This window comes from Ostrea edulis, chromosome 10, assembly GCF_947568905.1.
Source record: "Ostrea edulis chromosome 10, xbOstEdul1.1, whole genome shotgun sequence".
Lineage (NCBI taxonomy): Eukaryota > Metazoa > Mollusca > Bivalvia > Ostreida > Ostreidae > Ostrea > Ostrea edulis.
The window spans coordinates 16,321,983-16,341,823 of NC_079173.1; the positions used below are offsets into that span (position 1 = coordinate 16,321,983).

The 19,841-nt window shown below is 37.1% G+C and overlaps 2 protein-coding genes across 3 annotated transcripts; one reads left to right on the forward strand and one right to left on the reverse strand.

Annotated features, from left to right (window-relative positions):
* Positions 1–1,323: 1,323 nt before the first annotated feature.
* On the reverse strand, positions 1,324–7,726 carry LOC130051007 (AP2-associated protein kinase 1-like). Of its 2 annotated transcripts, none has more exons than XM_056152133.1 (2): positions 6,361–7,726; positions 1,324–1,748 (listed from the first exon to the last, which is right to left on the reverse strand). In XM_056152133.1, exons 1-2 carry the CDS (start codon positions 6,641–6,643, stop codon positions 1,732–1,734), a joined length of 300 nt encoding a protein of 99 aa, XP_056008108.1. In that variant the 5' UTR covers positions 6,644–7,726; the 3' UTR covers positions 1,324–1,731. The 2 variants fall into 2 exon arrangements, with proteins under 2 accessions (XP_056008108.1, XP_056008107.1); XM_056152132.1 differs by having other exon boundaries at positions 1,324–3,087.
* On the forward strand, positions 7,359–19,408 carry LOC125666412 (endoglucanase-like). The gene is made up of 3 exons (XM_056152476.1): positions 7,359–7,395; positions 15,620–15,874; positions 18,132–19,408. Exons 1-3 carry the CDS (start codon positions 7,359–7,361, stop codon positions 18,464–18,466), a joined length of 627 nt encoding a protein of 208 aa, XP_056008451.1. The 3' UTR covers positions 18,467–19,408.
* Positions 19,409–19,841: the final 433 nt, after the last annotated feature.

Consider the following 19,841-nt stretch of genomic DNA (forward strand, 5'->3'; position numbering starts at 1 on the left):
ACACCTCTAACTTGGTGTTCATCAAACTTTGTACAGTTGTTATGGATATAGTAAATATGTCCATGTGCCTTTTTGAAAGTGGTCAGCAATTTTTCGAAAAATTTACATGTATTTTTGTAATCAACTCCTCTTACAGCATTTATTTGACATCCTTCAGACCTTGTACAATTGTTATGGAAGCATTGAAGATGTCCATGTTTCTTATTGGAAGTGATCAGACATTCTTTGAAAAATTTAGATGTACATGATGCATGTAGCTGAACATTTTCTAAGGAATGTATATGTACCTACTTTTTGTAACCAACTTCTCTCACAGCTTTTACTTAACATTCTCCAGACCTTGTACATTATAGATGTTTAAAAGACATTGAAGATAAACATGTGACCTTTTAAAAAAATTCCACATCAATTGTAATACATGTATATTATGTCATTTTTACAGTATGTTTTGTACTGTGCTGTCTCTATGATAGATAACATATTTTAAAGCAACCTGGATATTTCTGTTCTTGAATCGATTTTTGTTTTACATGTAAAGTAACTTTTTTTTTTTTTTTTTTTACATGCGAATTAACTTACTTTTACATGAATCAAGATATATTTAGTGACCCCAAATTTCTCTCTTATTTTGACGTTCGAACAGCATCTGATAGAGGTTTTTATTTTGGCTTGTCGACAATATAAGACACTCCCACCCCCTTGAAAAACGATGCTACATGCCTTTATGTACATCATAAACATTCTAAAAGTAAGTTTATGATTTTTTTCTTTTTATAATTTGAAATCAAATTATTTGACATTTGTTATAGCGATATATAATATAGCTATATTTGATTGCATTAAATGGCCAAACCATGAGGATCCAGGTTAGAGTAGCTCCTCAGGCTTATCGCAAGAGGCGACTGAATGGGGTGGTCCTTTGGATGAGACCGGGTGAAAAAACCAAGGCCCCGTGTCACAGCTGGTGTGGCACGATAAAATCCCTCCTGCGCAAAGGCGGTAAGCGCTGAGCATAGGCCTAAATTTTGTAGCACTTCACCAGAAATGGTGACGTCTCCATATTATAAGTGAAATGTTCTCGAGAGGGACGTTAAGCAATACACAATCAATCAATTTAAATGTTGATATTAATTTGTGTTTAATCAAGTAAAGTACATACAATATTACACCCTTTAAGTCCCAGACGTAAAACTTCCACAAAATAATTAGTAACTGTATTATCATCATCTAACCTCAAATGTTTGTCTCAAAGTAAATTGAAATGGTGAATTATTAGAAATTTAACTAGAGATTATCTCAGAAAGTGCAAACAGACACAAGCAATACGTGTTTATAATTTTATTTGGCGATAAAGGGCACGGCTGATTAAAGTATCAAAAGCAAACAAATCAAGTTCAAATTGTGGGCTGCCTCACACAAATGGCAAGCCTCAAAAGCATCATATCAATGTCAACATCAATTAGGGATGACCTTGACCCTGGGAGATGCAGAGGTCAAGGTCAAATTCAAAAACAAATTCAACATATGACCTTGACCCTGGGATATGCAAAGGTCAAGGTCGAGATTCAAACACATCAAACAAACATGGCCTTAAGCCTGGGAGGAGCAGAAATCAAGGCCGAATTTTCAAATCAAATGTCATATTTCACATGTCCATAATAAGCCGCTCGTTGGGCAATGAGCTCACAAGTCACACCAAAGTCATTGTTTCTGTATCAGCCGCACAGACATTTATTTGGGAGTGTAACCTGAAAGATAAAGCAAGCACAAGCAGTATCCTGGTTTCAGAAGAAAAAGCAAAGACACAAAACAGTTCCGGGTGGGTGGGTTTGGGTTTTGAAAATTCAGATATTAAATACAAATTCTTATGAAATAGGGGAACGCCAACCTGTGTGTAGCAGTTATAAATGGAAAAGGTTGATTTAATCCGGGGCACTTAATTTATATATGCCCAAGGGAAGTAATTGTAGAGCAATGAAAGACAACTCAAATGGTTTGCAGCCTTCGATAACAGCATCTTATGTGAACATGCGTAACACATAGATGCCAAATTATCTCAGAAAGTGCAAACAGACACAAGCAATACGTGTTTATAATTTTATTTGGCGATAAAGGGCACGGCTGATTAAAGTATCAAAAGCAAACAAATCAAGTTCAAATTGTGGGCTGCCTCACACAAATGGCAAGCCTCAAAAGCATCATATCAATGTCAACATCAATTAGGGATGACCTTGACCCTGGGAGATGCAAAGGTCAAGGTCGAGATTCAAACACATCAAACAAACATGGCCTTAAGCCTGGGAGGAGCAGAAATCAAGGCCGAATTTTCAAATCAAATGTCATATATTTCACATGTCCATAATAAGCCGCTCGTTGGGCCAAAAGACTCAACTGCAAGAGCTTTGCATCAAAGCCCTTTCAGTTGGGTCTCCGCCACCGATTGGGTGGGGGTAAGAGCGGCAGCCGTGCCCTGTCAGGTTACGTGTGGGAAAACTTATAGTGGAGGGTAAACTTGGGCCTTGAATTTCATGATAGATTCCAGCCCGCCTTGCAAGGTATTCAAGAATATTTGATTGCCCAATTGTGATAAATGTACCCCATCGGATTGAAAAAATTGAGGATGGTCGGATATGTCAGGGTAGTGAATGATGGAACCCCCAACCTCGCACACTCTACTCTGAATAAAGGAATTAATTCGTTTTCTAGCTTTCTCCATAGCTTTTGTGTTTTGTGTGTATCGCCAGGCAATTCTGGGCAAAATAAGAGACCATATGATGTGTGCACTACAAAATTCTTGTCTTAAATAATGAACCAATTGATTTATTGCCAATCTTATTTTTCTCACAGAAGTTTTACCCAAGTCGTTACCGCCACAGTGGATTAACAAGGCGGTAGGGGAAGGGCCTACTTGCCGTAGGGTCTTTATCTTGTTAATGGCTTTGATCAATTCGAGTCCTCCATAACCCTGCCACCACAATGAAACTTTTATCCTTTCTAAATTGAGATTGGTCCCACCAGGCCTATATAATGACTCTACATGTGCACGTTTTATGATAGATGACCCAAACATCCAAATGAACTGTTCATCTGAAATTACACGATACTGATTTTAAAATTTTGGTATGCGTATATAAGTTTTATAACAATTTGATGCCCATCTTCCTGAGGATTGTATAACACTGGGTGGAAACCCTCTTACTGCCAATTCCGTGCTGGCCCCTATTCTAAAGGAATGAGATTTATAGGCTTTTGTATCCAATTTGAGAGCTGATATTGCCTTTTCCAAGACGGATGTAAATTGATACCTAGTAACAGGGGAACCACAAAAATGACAAAAAAGTGGACCTTTATGCTTTGGCCTCATCATCAAGAACTTTGTGAGTATTTTGTAAGGGCAAGCAATATCACCCGTGCTTTGGATTTGTAAAGTTGTTCCCCTGCCAGCTTGGTCAGTTTTGGAAAATTTTATTTCCAGCTGCAGGCATGAATTGATGTGATCAATATGTAGATTTTCCCTCAGTAAGACCCTTTGATTGTTTTTGTGTGATACCACTACTTCACTAACTCTCAAGAACCCATGAAAGGCAGTAGTGAAGGCAGCAGAAAACAATAGTGTTTCATAGTTGTTTGTGCATACACTGGGCAGTATTGCTATTATATCTTGCAAAAGTTGCTTTGTAATTGGCAATCTGCAATCCTGCGTATGGGCAATACGTTTCAGACCTTGCAATAACTTAGTTACCAAGAATTGGTTGGTCGGATCTTGGTAGCCTTGCAATTTTACAAAGTGGGATAAACCTGCTAGGTAGGAACGCACTGTTGCATAGGTAAGACCCTTGAGTGACAAGTATGCTACAAACTGAACTACTGAATCGAGAGAGGGTGGCCATGGGGAATTATGACCCTGTTCACTACAAAAACTATTATAAGCCTGGAGACCAGTTTGGTATGCCTTGTGCGTATTTTCAGAGAGGGCTGCATGAAGAAGTTTGTTTACTTCAGCTTGGAGATGAGAGACTGGAAGCTGGCTGGAACGCTCAGCGGTGAGGTCTGTGCATGAGGTGCGACCTGGTGGAAGCGTTGCCACTGTTTACGAGATATTGAATCAGCAATTTCATTACATTTTGTATTTATGTATACTGCCCTGAACAACAAGTTGTTCAACATACATTTTATTATGAAAGGACGGAGCAAACTCATCACTCTTTTTGATTTGGATGTTTGCTTGTTGAGGATAGTGACCAGTGCCTGGTTATCAATGTGAAACAGTACCTTCCTATTTTCAAGATTTCTCCCCCATAGACTTATGGCTAATACCACTGGGATCAACTCAAGTGTTGTCATGTCTGAAAGGATGTCTGTTCTATCCCAACCCGAAGGCCAAGGAAAGTAGCACCATTCCCCTTGAAAGTATGCCCCACAGCCCAGATCCTTAGCACCTGAGCTGTCTGTAAACAAATCTAGCACTAAGTTGGAAGACCACTCCGACTCACAAAAGTACACTTTCCCATTAAAGTCTTGTAAAAATGTTAACCATAAGTGCATATCTTCCTTCATTTCTTGATTCAATTTCACTGAGTGGTGTGGCTGCCGCACACCAATGGTTGCATCATGCATTCGCCTAACAAAAGCCCTGCCTGGTGCAATAGCTTTAGTAAAGAAATTGAGCTTCCCTAACATTGACTGTAATTGACGTAGTGTTACCCGCTTTCTGCCTACAAGTTGCTTTAGCAATAGATTAAGTTCTATGCACTTTGCAGTTGGAACCCGTACCATCATGTCAACGGTATCAATTTCTAGCCCTAAAAACACTAGACTATGTGTGGGACCTAAAGATTTGTCCTCTGCCAATGGAACCCCTAATTCCTGACTTGTTTGTTTAAATGTAACCATTAACTTTGAACAATTTAAAAAATCCTTGCCAGCGAAAATAAAATCATCTAGGTAATGATCAATGGTAGTCAAGCCACTCTTTTGTTCCACAACCCATTGTAAAAAAGTAGCAAACTCCTCGAAAACTTTGCATGATAAAGAACAACCCATTGGAAGGCACTTGTCTATGTAATAATTTCCATCTACCTTGATTCCCAGTAGGTCAAAGTCACCTGGATTAATAGGTAGCAGTCTAAATGCTGATTTAATATCCATCTTCCCAATATAAGCCCCCCTACCTACTTTAGCTAACATTTGGACAACAGCATCAAAAGATGCATAATGCACTGTGGATTCTAAAGGGTCAATATACAGGTTCACGCTATTATCTGGAGGAAATGACAAATGAGTAATAAGGCGCCACCCTGAATTATCACCTTTCGGAACAATTCCAATAGGAGATATGCGCAGATTAGATATAGGCAGTTTCTTAAATGGTCCTCCAATCCTTCCTAATTTAACCTCATTGTTTATTTTTTCCATAATTTCGTGGGGATGTTGACATGCTGAAACTAAATTACTATTTTCTAAATGGGTTCTTGGGCCTGAATAATGTAAATGGAATCCAAAAGAAAATCCTGACAATAATTTGTTTGCTACAGATCTATTGGGATAGTTTACCAGGTACTTTTTTAGCACCGATTTATTGATTGGGGTTTTTCCTAGTTCCCATATGTTTTTGGTTGCCAGCATTACTGAATTTGTGTGGTTGTGGTGACTGTTGTCTCCAATATTGATGTTGGTTTTGAAACCCTGCATGGTGATTGGACGAGGTGTACGAGGGGCTTGGGCGATGAAAAGATGATTGACCCGATTTTTGTCCATAAGGTGTGTAGAACTGGGGCTTATTTGGATTGCAATTAACTTGCGGGTGCAGGCCACTACGAGTGCACGAATGAGAATAATGGCATTGCATTTTTGTGCAAATGCCCTTAAAGTTGTAGTCGAAGCACTTTTGTGTTGTTTGTGATGGAATGTAGGGCTTAGGTGACATATAAAGTAGCCATAATTCTGTATCAACTTCCCCCCAGGAGCTGACTGGATTGATAGCCTTGCGAAGTCGGTATTGGGTGTCATAATCAAACCAACTTACTGCCCCTCTTGCTGCCCCTAGCCTTACTGTATGGATGTACTTTAGTAACTCAGATGATTTAGCAGGGTGTGAGGCCAGATATATTGATGCAAATATTAGCATTGCATCGGTCCATTTATCAATGGAGTCAATCTTTTTTGTCGCCTCTTTGGTGATTATCTCCCCTGCACTAGTGAGTACCAAGTTTCTTTGACTTGTATTAGCCCCATGACCCCCAGCAGATGGGATGAGGGATTGAAGTTCAATAAATTTCCCTTGCACTATATTGTGCCTAACTGACTCGCTAACATGCATGCCTAAATTATGCACTGATTGCATAGGTACAACATCATTACCTTCTGCTGGCTGCTGTACCCCTGGTGGGCTCTGCTGTGGGGGAAGTGAGATTGTCTGTATATGCTGCTGTGGAATCTGCAGATTGTGTTGGTCCTCTGTACCCTGCAGCGGGGCCGGTAAACTTAACTGGGAATGAGAAGGGTACTGTGGGGTCTCCATCGATTGACGACTTTTATCCTTGTCAGGTTGTGGATCAGGCGGTGGCATAGCTTGGCCGTCTTGCCGTCTCCCCCTTTTGGCCCTTTTGGGTGGTTGGTCGGATGTCTGTCGTTTGCGTGGCATGACAGTTGACCGCCTTGTGCAATGATTCCCTCAATGAAAATTCAACTCATTTAAATCATATACATGTACCTACATATATCGGTAAATGAAGATCGAATAATACAGATCTCTAGCTTTTCGGTCCGGGGTAATGCATATTGCTTATAGGAAAGAATTGACCGAAATCCCGTAACTGCTAGAGGCTATGTATTATTTTGTAAATCAACTTAACAGATATAAGATAATTTCTAGTCCAGGTAACTGCACCAGGGTATTGACTAGGCATGCAAAGGTAAAAAATACTCAACGTGTTATCCATGAAAACCCCAGTAGCTAAAAATTTCGCATCTCGATCCCGATTTGAATTTATGACGTCAGTCGCCAAGTCCTGCGAGTGTAGCTCGCGCGTAAATATATAATGACCACGATATATAACCATTACATTGTACAGAAATTTCAGTCTGACTAACGCCAGTCGCTACTAATTCGCTTCTTGTAGGGATAATTTTATAATTAATATATCTGTAATAGTTTGCATGCGAACAAAAGGAATTAATAAATTCCTTTTGATTTGTACGATAATCCCCCCCCCCCCCCCCCCATTAAAATTGGTAATGAATCATAAAAATAATTAATTCGAATCGTTTTCCATTGTACGTACTTTTCACTGTATCAAAATGTCTAGAAAATTTAACAATCAATGTTTGATCAATTAAAAAAAAAATTAAAAAATGTAATGAGGAAACCAGCATGGCCGGTGATCAGAGACACAAGTAAATTAGACAAACAATCCTATGCCATCGTTACATCTTATGTACTAAAAATGACAAATATATCAATTAAACGCAATAAACAATTGTGCTAAACCAAATTTGAGGTTTAGTGTATTTGAAAATTCAGATATTAAATACAAATTCTTATGAAATAGGGGAACGCCAACCTGTGTGTAGCAGTTATAAATGGAAAAGGTTGATTTAATCCGGGGCACTTAATTTATATATGCCCAAGGGAAGTAATTGTAGAGCAATGAAAGACAACTCAAATGGTTTGCAGCCTTCGATAACAGCATCTTATGTGAACATGCGTAACACATAGATGCCAAATTGTTTTTATGAAAAACTAATGTCTCCTCACTCCCCAAATTGGAAGTGCTCCAAATAAAACCTCCTTTCCTTAATGTACAGGAACATAGACATTATGAAGTCCCATAACCACATAGGAGAAGTGTTCACAAACTATTTTAAACCCTCCACCCCTCAGATCCAATTGGATCCTCCTGTCCCTACAATATGCACATCTGCAAATGGCATTGAAGTATCGTACAAAATTTAAAGTTTATCGGTTAAGCCATATGGGAGGAGAAGCGTTCACAAGCTATTTTATTATCCAACATCTATCTTAGTTCCACTACAACTTTTAGGAAAATAATTGGATCCTCCCGTCCCACAAATATGCACATCTACAAATGGCAATGAAGCTTTGTACAAATTTTCAAATATATCTGATAAGCCATATAGGAGAAGTGTTCACAAGCTATTTTACATCCTCACCCCTCTTAATTAGATCCACTGTAACTTTTACGAAAATAATTGGATCCTCCCGTCCCACAAATATGCACATCTACAAATGGCAATGAAGCATTGTACAAATTTTCAAATCTATCTGATAAGCCATATAAGAGAAGTGTTCACAAGCTATTTTACATCCTCACCCCTCTTAATTAGATCCACTGTAACTTTTACGAAAATAATTGGATCCTCAGGGATCGACATTAACAGTTGTCCGATTGCCCGAGGCAAGTGAGAACCCAGTTCGGACAAGTGAAACTCAATACACACTTGCCCGATGGGGCAAGTGGTATTTTTGGCAGAAAATGGGATTACTATAATAATTGTGTTAAGCTTGATGAATATCAAATATTAGAAAGTAAAGCCAACTAAATATAGTGTTGCTTTCTTTACCGAATCGTCAGATTATAGCGAAGGTCCATTCTAGTAGATCGTACTGTATTACTAATTGACAGGAAGAGATAATTAAGATAATTAAAATTACTGGTTGACAGGTTTATTAGAGTCTAAAATATTTCGGACAACTAAGTTTGTCATTCGGACAAGTAAAACTTGCCCGAAGGGCAAGTGGGATGAAAAGTTAATGTCTATCCCTGATCCTCCTGTCCCGAAAATATGCACATCTACAAATGACAATGAAGCATTGTAAAAAGTTTCAAATCTCTCAGATAAGCCATATACGAGAAGTGTTCACAAGATTTTGTGACAGACAGACGGATGGACGGAAATGTCATCCCTTGAAAGAGATTTGCTGTTCCATATACATGTACCGCATCAATATGTTTGGATAATAAATCAATTCTCTACATTAGCTCTTACTTATATGTACGCTGTTCAAAAGTATACATGACAGTATATATATATATATATATATATATATATATATATATATAGGTAAAAAATAAAAAAGATAGACGAAGACGTTACTAAGCCTTACTAAATGTCTTCGTGTATCTATATATAATAATCAAATACTTTGGGTATAAATGTATATTTAACCTAAATTTAATTAAAAATGCATCAATACTAGAAACAATATGCACTAAGATAATTCTAAAATATAAAGGAATGACTCAATATATAAACAAATTTGAGTGGTGAATAACATTTTCATTTGAAAACTTATACAAATTTATGAGACTGTGCTATCATTTATACCCATTCACGGAAATTAATGACATGTAATATCGAAATAGAATTCTTCTCCGGCGTATATAGATTCTATGTTGGAACTGTCATGCGATTATCTATATAAACAATGTGCACAGGGTGTAAGCAAATACGTGTACAACCAATGCCTCAAATTTTCGACGCAACCTGGGTCTTTATCAAGAATGATGCTGATGTACTGAATTGAGAAAAATGGTTTCTTTGTGAGCGCGTCTACAGACGATGGTGTAGAAAGTTTGTACCATCATCGGGTCGGGATGAAAATATAATTATTTTTCCAAAATTATAGAAATATGTAGACAAATTTAGAGAGAAAACTTCCAAAACAATGTGATTGTGAAATGAAATGGTGGGAAGATAATGATTTGGGGAGTTTTAAACAAAACTTATTATCAAATGAAAAAAGCGAAAATTCAATTGGTTCATCAAACAAAAGCTTGGTGTCAACACTATTGGATGAATGATGTATTAGATCATCCTTTGCTCTTCCTGCTACTTTGATATTTGGAATTCGTTTAGACTTTTCATGAACCGACGCCATTTTTTGTGAACTTGCAGTCTGAATACACTTCAGTAAAACGATTCCTGATTGGTCCTTGATTCGTTGTCAATCTATTTTTATTGGTCGAATGTTTATTGAATTATTCATGAGACTGGGCTTTATAACATGACATCGAACGCAATGCTGTCAGATCCTTCTCCGGTGTAACGGTTAGAGAAGATCTAATTCTTATTAGTTTGAATATTTATTGTACGCGTCTGTAATTGGTGAATACTTTTCAGACATGAGGCAGGTGCTTTTTTTCTTATAATCGGTAAGTCATTCTCGAACATTTATTCCAGTAGAAATAGAAAAATTCTGGGAAAATTTTTCTCAATGGGAAAATGTATTATTATATATCATATTTAAACTTCGACAAGAAAAGTAAATATTGGGGGAACACTTTAGAAATTCATTCAAAATTTATTGATTTTGACGTTCAAAAGTATGACCACACGACCTCGATCGACAGCAGGTTACGACGATGTAAAAAAAAAAATTAAAAAAATACAAGGGGTCCACAGTCCACAGACCTTATTTCACCCGCGTACTAGTGAAAAGTATCACTACTCCCAAAGGCTATGGAATCTAGAAAACGTTCCTTTTCTGAATATCTATGTTAAGTTGTAATGTTAAGCAACAGTTTAAGACAAGATGTGTTCTTAAAACTTCAATACCCTCAGAAAAGCATACACTGATGAAAGGCTTTACATAATATAATATGCTAATCTAAACCCATCCTATAGTTAAATCCCTGGAATGTGAAAATCACCAATTGTTGTACATCCCTTTCTGCTATTTCTAATTATTCATTTAGATTTTATGCAATATCAGCGAACTTGAATAAGTCCTTCAAATCGTTATTATAATTTTGACACCACCCTGAAACCAAACTCTTACCCCTAGGATCATGCAATTTACAATTTTGGTAAATGACTATCTACTCCTAATTAAATGTTTTACACATAAACATTATATACTACGTTAGGCCCAGCCCTGGGATCAGAACCCCTACCCCTGGGATCGTCAAATTTACAATTTTGGTAAAAGTGTACCTGCTCTTTCTACATATGTATTTAGTTTCAATTTAGTATCAATAGCACTAAAGAAGAAGTTGTCCAAGTGTTTTACATATAAACACTATATACTAAGTTTAGCCCCGCCCTGGGGTCAGAACCTCTTCCCCGGGGATCACGAAAATTACAATTTTGGTAGAAGCCTCCCTGCTCTACATAGATATTCAATATGTTTTTCTTAAACATGTGCGGTTCTAGAGAAAACGACTTTTTAAAAGTTGATCAATTTTGGGCAGTTTTTGTCCCGCCCCTATGGCCCCAGGGGTGCAGGAGTCCTGAAATTTACAATTGCTGTCCCCCTTGTCCCAATGATGTTTAATACCAAATTTGAAAAGAATTGGAATTATCAAGAAGAACATTTTAATTGTTAATGCACGAAGGACATGGACACTGTTGAGCTGAAAATTTAATTTTTCCATTTTCATTGTTTACAATGCTTAACTAAAGCGTTTCAAATGGTCAACTAAAATTTGCATATCATTTTTGGGAGTTGAACTATGTTCAATCTCCCTTGGTCATCACGCACTTTTCTGCGCAGTAATTTGTATTGATTTGTATAGTGGTCGTCAGCGGGGGTTCTGTGTCAGCTGATTTACTCCTAGGTAAATCAACATAAACTTTTATAAACATCCGCCATTAAATAATCCATGTAACTTTACTGAATTAATCTAATTTTGATAATTGACATGTAAATAAATGCAATGATATTGTATTCAAATCAATTTGAATACAAGATTTCGATCAAATTGATACTGATATACATAGAAAAATAAAAGATAAGGTTGAAAATTTTCGTTTGTAGCGCAGCGTCACCTATAAACATTGATAAGGAAACGAACGACAACTGCACACAAGCCCTATTGACACCGTGGCGCGAAATATCGAATATGGTGCGAAACCTCAGAAAATTTACAAGAAATAACTCTACAACATTGTGTATGTGTATATATTTGGGTTTTTTTAATGTGATATAAAAAAAATGCTTGATGTTACATGTAGATTGAATTAAAACACGTCATTCCCAGTCAACAGCTGTCGATTGGGATCGGAATACGAAATAAAATTTCTTATATCCGGTGGCAAAGTGAAACTGCTTCATGCTTCAAGTTATTGAATTACGTAGTAATTGCACGTTACACATTAGAGAACTGTTCCTTTTAATAAAGAAAGCCACAAAATAGATGCAAAATGAGTGTACCTTATTCATTACTGTTACCGAGCTTTCGTCGACTATAATATCGAAATGGCGTGTTTCGCTGCGCTTGATGACGGTAAGGTCCACATTTTCTACGTGAGTAGTGTGATATTTGTTTATGATTTTTTTGCGCATACATGGTATGTCTCGGCTAGGAATAATGGAAACTTTCTCACCTATGTATGTAAAGACATATTAATCTCTATTTTTAAAAATGTAGAACACTTTTATCAAATGACAATGTTTGAAAACGCTTAGAGCCCCGATGTCAGAATTTCCTTTTCCAAGACATCAATATGTCAAATTCATTATCCTTTTTGAATAGTATGTACCATATTTTGTACCAGTTATCCATTTTGAATCCCCTATTACAATGGGATTTTGCTGCACTCTGTAATGTTTGAGTGGATGTCATGAGTGTGTGTCAAACAGAAATTTTAAGAGCATGGGATAAGGTGCTGCCATGTATTACTTTACTATCAAAGTTTAACCCAGTTGCCACAATGTTGAATTTATGCTGCAAAAAGGATTGAAAATTGCTCTGGTCAAAACACATTGTTTATTTGTCTACAGATGAAAGAGACATGAGGATTCTCCCTCACAAACTGAAAAGAAAAATTATGGATCTTGTACATGTATAGTTTATTAATCACTATAGATTTCCAGCATCACAAGTCTGATTCCACTATGTGCTTTCCATACTGTCAGGTTCATTCACCCCCTGTTTGAGCCACAGTATAATATCCCAAATACCTTGGCAATAAATAACATTATTTGACTAGTGTTTCATTTTTAGAGGAGTTGCGATGAAGTCGAACTCGGCTTATGATCTGATAAAGTGCCTTTGGGCGGGCAGGCGGGCACGCATCAACATTTCATTTCCGCACCATAGCTCTTGAGCAAATTATAGGATCTCATTCAAACTTAGATGGATTGTCACCCTCAGTAAGATGAGGAAGCCTATCGATTCTGGGGTCACTAGGTCAAAGGTCAAGGTCACTGGCTATAAATAGACTGAAATTTGGAGAAAATTTTGTTTTCCGCACCATAGCTCTTGAACGAATTATAGGATCTCAATCAAACTTAGATCGATTAAGTAAGACAAGAAGCCTATCGATTCTGGGGTGACAAGGTCAAAGTCACAGTGGCTATAAATAGACTGAAATTTGGAGAAAATTTTGTTTTCTGCACTATAATTTTTTAACAAATTATAGGATCTCAATTAAACTTAGATGGATTATCGCCCTTGATGAGACAAAGAAGGCTATTGATTTTGGTCAAGGGTTAAAGGTCAAGGTCACAAAGGATTTAAGTCGGCTGAAATTTATGTACGCAAAATTTTGCTCCCTGCTTGATAATTCTTGAAAACTTTTCTGCCGGTTCCCTCTATGCCCATTTAATTTATTTTGAGTTATTATACAATTATTTACCATTCCATTGATCCTCTACAGGACTGTAGTATACTCAGGTGACAGTTTAGCATATTGGACTACCTTTTCAAGTAATGAATCCTTAGAATTAGCTATAACTAGGATTAAACTTGAATGTATATATCCAGGGGAACAACTCTTCATAACTGCAAGGCATTGATAACCATATTGATTTGAATGTTTGGGCCATAATATGTGGTCACATTTTTCATGAGAATATAAAGGGGTGAAATTCTAGAAAACAACAACACAACTTCAGTTACTCGAGGAGCGTTGTGGCTCATGGGCCTTCCATTATCCATGTTTGCTGTTGTAACGCTTTGAAAAACAACAACAGTTGATTTGTATCTAAAATCATGATAATATTCAGTCATTTATCCCCCTACCCTTCCATTACTATCTTTTCTAACTGAATTTCCACAATGTTCAACTCCCACGAGTACTTTAAGTACTTTGATTTGAGTTACAAGTGAGATACAGCACTCACAATTTTTTGTTATGTAAACAAGGCTTATGGAATGTTTTTGTTTACATATAGATTACTTAATAGAAAATAGCATGTTTAAAACAAAATGAGATGTGCTAAACATTGGAAACTATTTGATTGTGTTCAGAATTAACCTGTAAATTGAAAAATCTACTTTAAACGAACTTTCACTAATATATTTACCCTATGTAAACAAAAACATGCCACGAGCCTTTGTTTATATAATAAAGAATTGTGAGCTCTGTATCTCCCATATACCTCGACAGCTGACATTCAAATTTTTGCTGACCATTAAACATAATTATCTTCTTTAAGAATTCTAAACATCCAAAATGGAAAAAATAAATTTTGGAACTTCCCAGCTCAAATTGTGTCCATGTCCCTTTAAAAGGCAAAATAATAATGCATCACACATGATAATGAAAATAAATGATATATGTTTTAAAATGTGCTTATCATAAAGTTCAAATTTGTTAATAATGATATAATTGATATAATTATTCTCCATTACATTGAAGATGAATCTCAAACACAAATGTTCTCGTGGGGATCCGGGTTAGAATAGGTCCTCAGTACCCCTTGTTTGTCGGAAGAGGCTACTAAATTAGGCGGTCCTTTGGATGAGACCGCAAAATCGGAGGACCCGTGTCAAAGCAGATGTGACACTAAAAATATCCCTCCCTACTCAAAGGCCGTAAGCGACGAGCATAGACCTAAAATTTGCAGCCCTTCACTGGCAATGGTGACGTCTCCATATTATGAGTGAAATACTTTCGAGAGGGACGTTAAATAATATACAATAGATCACACACAAATGTAGATTCAACACAAAATTCACGTATAGTACCCACAAATGAGTTATGTGTCTATGGCATGGACATACATTCTACATTATCGTATTCATATATACCGACATCTATCATATTATGAAATACTTTTTACAGCATAATATTCTCACTTCTAAATGCCGAGCGATTCGCGAAGGAAAAATCACTACCTATTTTTAAGGAGGTATGCTACACCAGAGAAATTTGATGTAGATGAAAAGTGTAGGATATGTACAAAAATATTTTGAATTTGAAAATTTTCAAATTTACTTTATTTTGTCAAAAAATACAGTTTTAGTAGAAGGTAATCTGAAAAAAAATTTAAAACCCCTGCTGGACTCGAACCTGCGACCTACAGTTCAGCAGTCGGTATTCTAACCTACTGAGCTACTCGGCTATGTATTTAAATGGAAAAGGAAAAGTCAAATATTGCTGATATCGATTTTGGCATCCATGTTTTTAAAGGAAGTCAGCCATTATGACGATGTAGAGTACTACCTTAAAAGGTCTGATGTTTGACGCAGCCATGACACGAGCTGGACTCGAACTCAGAGCCTCTCAGTTATGAAGCGAACGCTCTACCACTGAGCTATCGCGACCTGTCGACGGGACGTACGACAAACAACAAACCAAAGCACATGTATAACTAATGTTCAGGATTTGAATTTGATACCTTTTAAAAAAGTAGTTCTTTAATTTGTAGCTGTGGGATATGCGAATTGTAAGCAGAAATATACAGGGTCACCCAGGGTGTTTAGAGGTAAGCGATGTGCCTCCACAACTCGCTATGCTAGCTACCAAAACGGGGGGTGTGGGTGTGACACTGCCTCGGGAGACAGCCAATATGGATGGAACCACGACCATTTTGTGATGGCAGTCAATCAGAACTTCTTTGACGAGGGTAATAAAAGCCGGTGTGGAGAGAGATGCGGAAAATGTGTCAAACTGACCACAACAGGTATGTAATCACAACAAACTGACCACAACAGGTATATAATTATCAAAACAAACTGACCACAACAGGTATATAATTATCAAAACAAACTGACCACAACAGGTATATAATTATCAAAACAAACTGACAACAGGCATATAATTATCACAACAAACTGACCAAAACAGGCATATAATTATAACAACAAACTGACCACAACAGGTATATAATTATCAAAACAAACTGACCACAACAGGTATATAATTATCAAAACAAACTGACCACAACAGGTATATAATTATCATAACAAACTGACAACAGGCATATAATTATAACAACAAACTGACCACAACAGGTATATAATTATCAAAACAAACTGACAACAACAGGCATATAATTACCATAACACTTTGACCACAACAGGTATATACTTATAACAACAAACTGACCACAACAGGTATATAATTATCATAACAAACTGACCAAAACAGGTATATAATTCATATAACAAAATGACCACAACAGTGTTATAATCTTCTCAATACTTACATATCGAACCCGGGACCCTGTATTACTGGTCAGGTTCTCTAACCACCGATGTTTCCTGGACGATATACACGATCTATACAGCCCTAGCGGTATGGATCTTCTACATTCCTCCCATCTTAAAGGGAAAGGCAACCCTAACCACATTGTTGCCTTGATGAATAAAGTATTACTTACTGATATCGTAAATGACAGTCTTTAACAACAAAAATCCTTGCTTAACAATCAAATCAATATTAATCTATCATATATTTCAAATTACCAGCCGCCAAGAGAGCGGGCATTGAAGTTTAATTTATTACGTCACACCGTCGGTTCCAGTTTATTTCATCAGCAGCACTGTAAACATGACAAGTCACGAACAGTTAAGTTTGGAGCCGTATAGATTTGAACCCGTTATTTCGCAAGAAGAATTTAAGAAAACAAGACGTTCAGTCGAGTCGCAGACCAGGCAGATGGTACTCGTTTCTTCATACATGTAAATGCCTCAAACCTCAACTTGTCATTATGCAAATGATGAAGAATCCACAGTTTACATTGTATTAAATTTCTCTTTTCAAATAACTTTGTTGGGTCAAGAATTTCGGGGGGGGGGGGCTTTTTTCACATCTCCTCTTCGCATTAGTGTAATTAACTGCTTGACAGGAAGGCATCCACCTATTTACAATGTATTCGTAATATCTACCACATGCACATCTTTGATCTCATCAAAACCGGAATAGACGGTGTGACGTCAAAATTATTGATTTTTGTGGTCTTGAATACAAAAGAGTTCCGCATCATGGCAGCCTCTATAGATGTCGGGAATTTCAATTTTTAATGTTTTAGAATTAGTACTGAAACTTATCTAGGCCGTGTATCAAAAGAATAGTATGACAAATCTTTATCATATAATTGATCCTATCATTTATCATGTAAATCTTTTGGGGTTGCCTTTCCCTTTAAATCACCCTCGCTCTCGAAGACGCATAACTCAGATTCTTTTGTCCCCGACAGGACTTTCACATCAGGTCATGGGGTGATTGACAGCACCGAATTTAATATACGAAAGTAAAAAAAATTTAATGGCTGGACCGGGAATCGAACCCAGGACTCCTGCATTACTGATCAGGTGTTCTAACCACCGAGCTGTCCTTTTCTATAACTACTGTCCATATAGTTCTATATTTTATTCGAATACGGATTGTGATCAGTTCTTCACTCGGTTTTGATCCATATTTCAAACCTGTATATGATTAATCTATAGTTTCTATATTTCCTCAAGCAGATTATAGACCCGTGGGGATCCGGGTTAGAATAGGTCTTCAGTACCCATCCACCCCCACCCCCACCCCCGGACCCGGGTTAGAATAGATCTTCTTTACACACACACCCCATCGAATCCGGTTTAGAATAGGTCAGTGTCCCTTGCTTGTCGTACAAAGGGACTAATTGGGGCGGTCCTTCAGATGAGATCGTTAAAACCCGAGGTCCTGTGTCACAGCAGGTGTATGTCCGAAGACCGTAAGCGGGGAGCATAGGCCTAGATTTCACAGCCCTTCACCGGTAATGTAGACGTCTCCATACAAGTGAAAAAGTCAGGGTTTTCGTTAAGCACCCATCCAAAAGGAAATTATAAGACTATTGATACATGTATCAATTTTATTCAACTCAGTTAAAGGTCAAGATTATTGCTTTCAATTATTGAAAGTTTTCAGTATTAAACGTTAGCTATGAGATTGATTCTATGATACAGGTGGTTGGGTTCCAGAACACGGGGGACCAAGCCTTCAGGGACAGTCCCGAATTTTCATGGTAACCAACGTGTGTCCCAACGCTTACCCCAACCAGAACTGGTGTAACCAGGGGACCGGTCCCTATGGCAACGGCCACAACGATTATGGATATGTAGCTCACTTTGAATTGGAAAACGGCGGCAATCAAATTCAAAATATAGGCTGGAACAACCCGGAAGTGACGTGGGAGATAGTTTCTTGTGACGGATACAAGACACCTACTAGGGGAATGTATCAACAATGCGAATGTTTTCATCATGGAAAGCGAGCTCTGAACAAAACTGAACGGTTCTAAAAATCATTATGTTAAATGACATTACTTAATAAAATCAAAAGAAACCTGATGTTGCTGAGGGTGTCGGATCGTTGTTGTGGGGAAAAAATTCAGTAAACCAGGGTTCTCCATCAGCCTTTCTGTTGCGCGACTCCGACACAGTAAAATGTTGCGACATAGTAAAAAATCATAGTACTGATAGGCGGAAGCATGTTTGTTAGTACAAAAGTATCTGAACTTGACCTTTGAACCTTTGAACATCAATAAGGATCACACATTCTTTCAGAGCAACCACTGTCCCTAGTTAACTTATTGTCAAATATTCTCAAGACATAATTATTTAGTTGACAATATTAAACGATATTGTACTAGTTTGGCCTTGACCTTTGACACAATAATCAAAATGGTCAAAAAATTCTTCTTTATAGGGACAAACACTGTACCAATGCTAGATATCTGCTAGCTATCAAGCATTATGTTATTTTGTCAAATATTAAGCAGACATCACTTGGTCTACAAACGGGACCAAGATCTTGGTATGAAACAATGTCCCTTCCTTTATAAAAGGGGGTATAAAAGCAGTAGCCACAGGCAAGTTTTCATGGCTATTGGTACTTTGCGGAACGGAACGAAACGGAACGGAACCGATTGTGGGGTACCCTAAGGGGAATCCACTGTAAAAAGAAGTTGGTTGTAAATAAAATACTGGACTTTAAACTTCTAGTAATATACATAACTGTGTCCACTGATGCTGGCCTATGAAAAGTAGAGAGTCGTAAAAGAGAATACCGGGATTTAAAGTTTTATTTTTTTTAAATATACAATTGTGTTCAATCATCTGAACTCTACTTCTACGTCGATATCTGTAGTTAATGTATAAACTATGTTTAATTTTCGATTTGCATTTATTACTGATATAAAATGGATATTTTCTGCGCTGGTTCCGTTCCGAATCTTAAGACACCGAATCATCTCTTTTTTCCTATGGGGGTGGGGGTGGAAATAACTGCTTTTACACACATGGATGTGTTTTTGAACATGCCTGAAATTTTTTATTGCAATTTGTTTCGGTTTTGAAGACCCATTTTTACACGTCTTCAATCACATCTAAAGACACCGAATTATCTTTTCTTTTCTGTTTTTTTTTTTCGGGGGGTGTTTTTTTTCTTCTTCTTTTTTTGTTGTTGTTGTAAATTAATGTCACGTTATTTTCTCCTGTTTTTGTTGAAGCTTTCCTTTTCATCGGTTTATTATTTGATCACTCTGAAAGTCAGAGGAATTGTCAATTTCAAAAATCAATATACATATAGATATATATATATATAGGATTCCGTTCCTCTAAATACCAATATCCGTGTGGATATTAGTACTTAACGGAACGGAACGAAACATCGAA

Coding starts and splice junctions, on each gene's coding strand:
- LOC130051007 (XM_056152132.1), bottom strand. CDS start 6,643: ATGCCACGCAAACGACAGACATCCGACCAACCACCCAAAAGGGCCAAA. Junction 3,088..6,360: donor GGTACAGCAGCCAGCAGAAG/GTAATGATGTTG, acceptor GTGTAATTTCAG/ATGAACAGTTCATTTGGATG.
- LOC125666412 (XM_056152476.1), top strand. CDS start 7,359: ATGAGGAAACCAGCATGGCCGGTGATCAGAGACACAA. Junction 7,396..15,619: donor GCCGGTGATCAGAGACACAA/GTAAATTAGACA, acceptor TTTAATTTGTAG/CTGTGGGATATGCGAATTGT. Junction 15,875..18,131: donor TGTCAAACTGACCACAACAG/GTATGTAATCAC, acceptor TCTATGATACAG/GTGGTTGGGTTCCAGAACAC.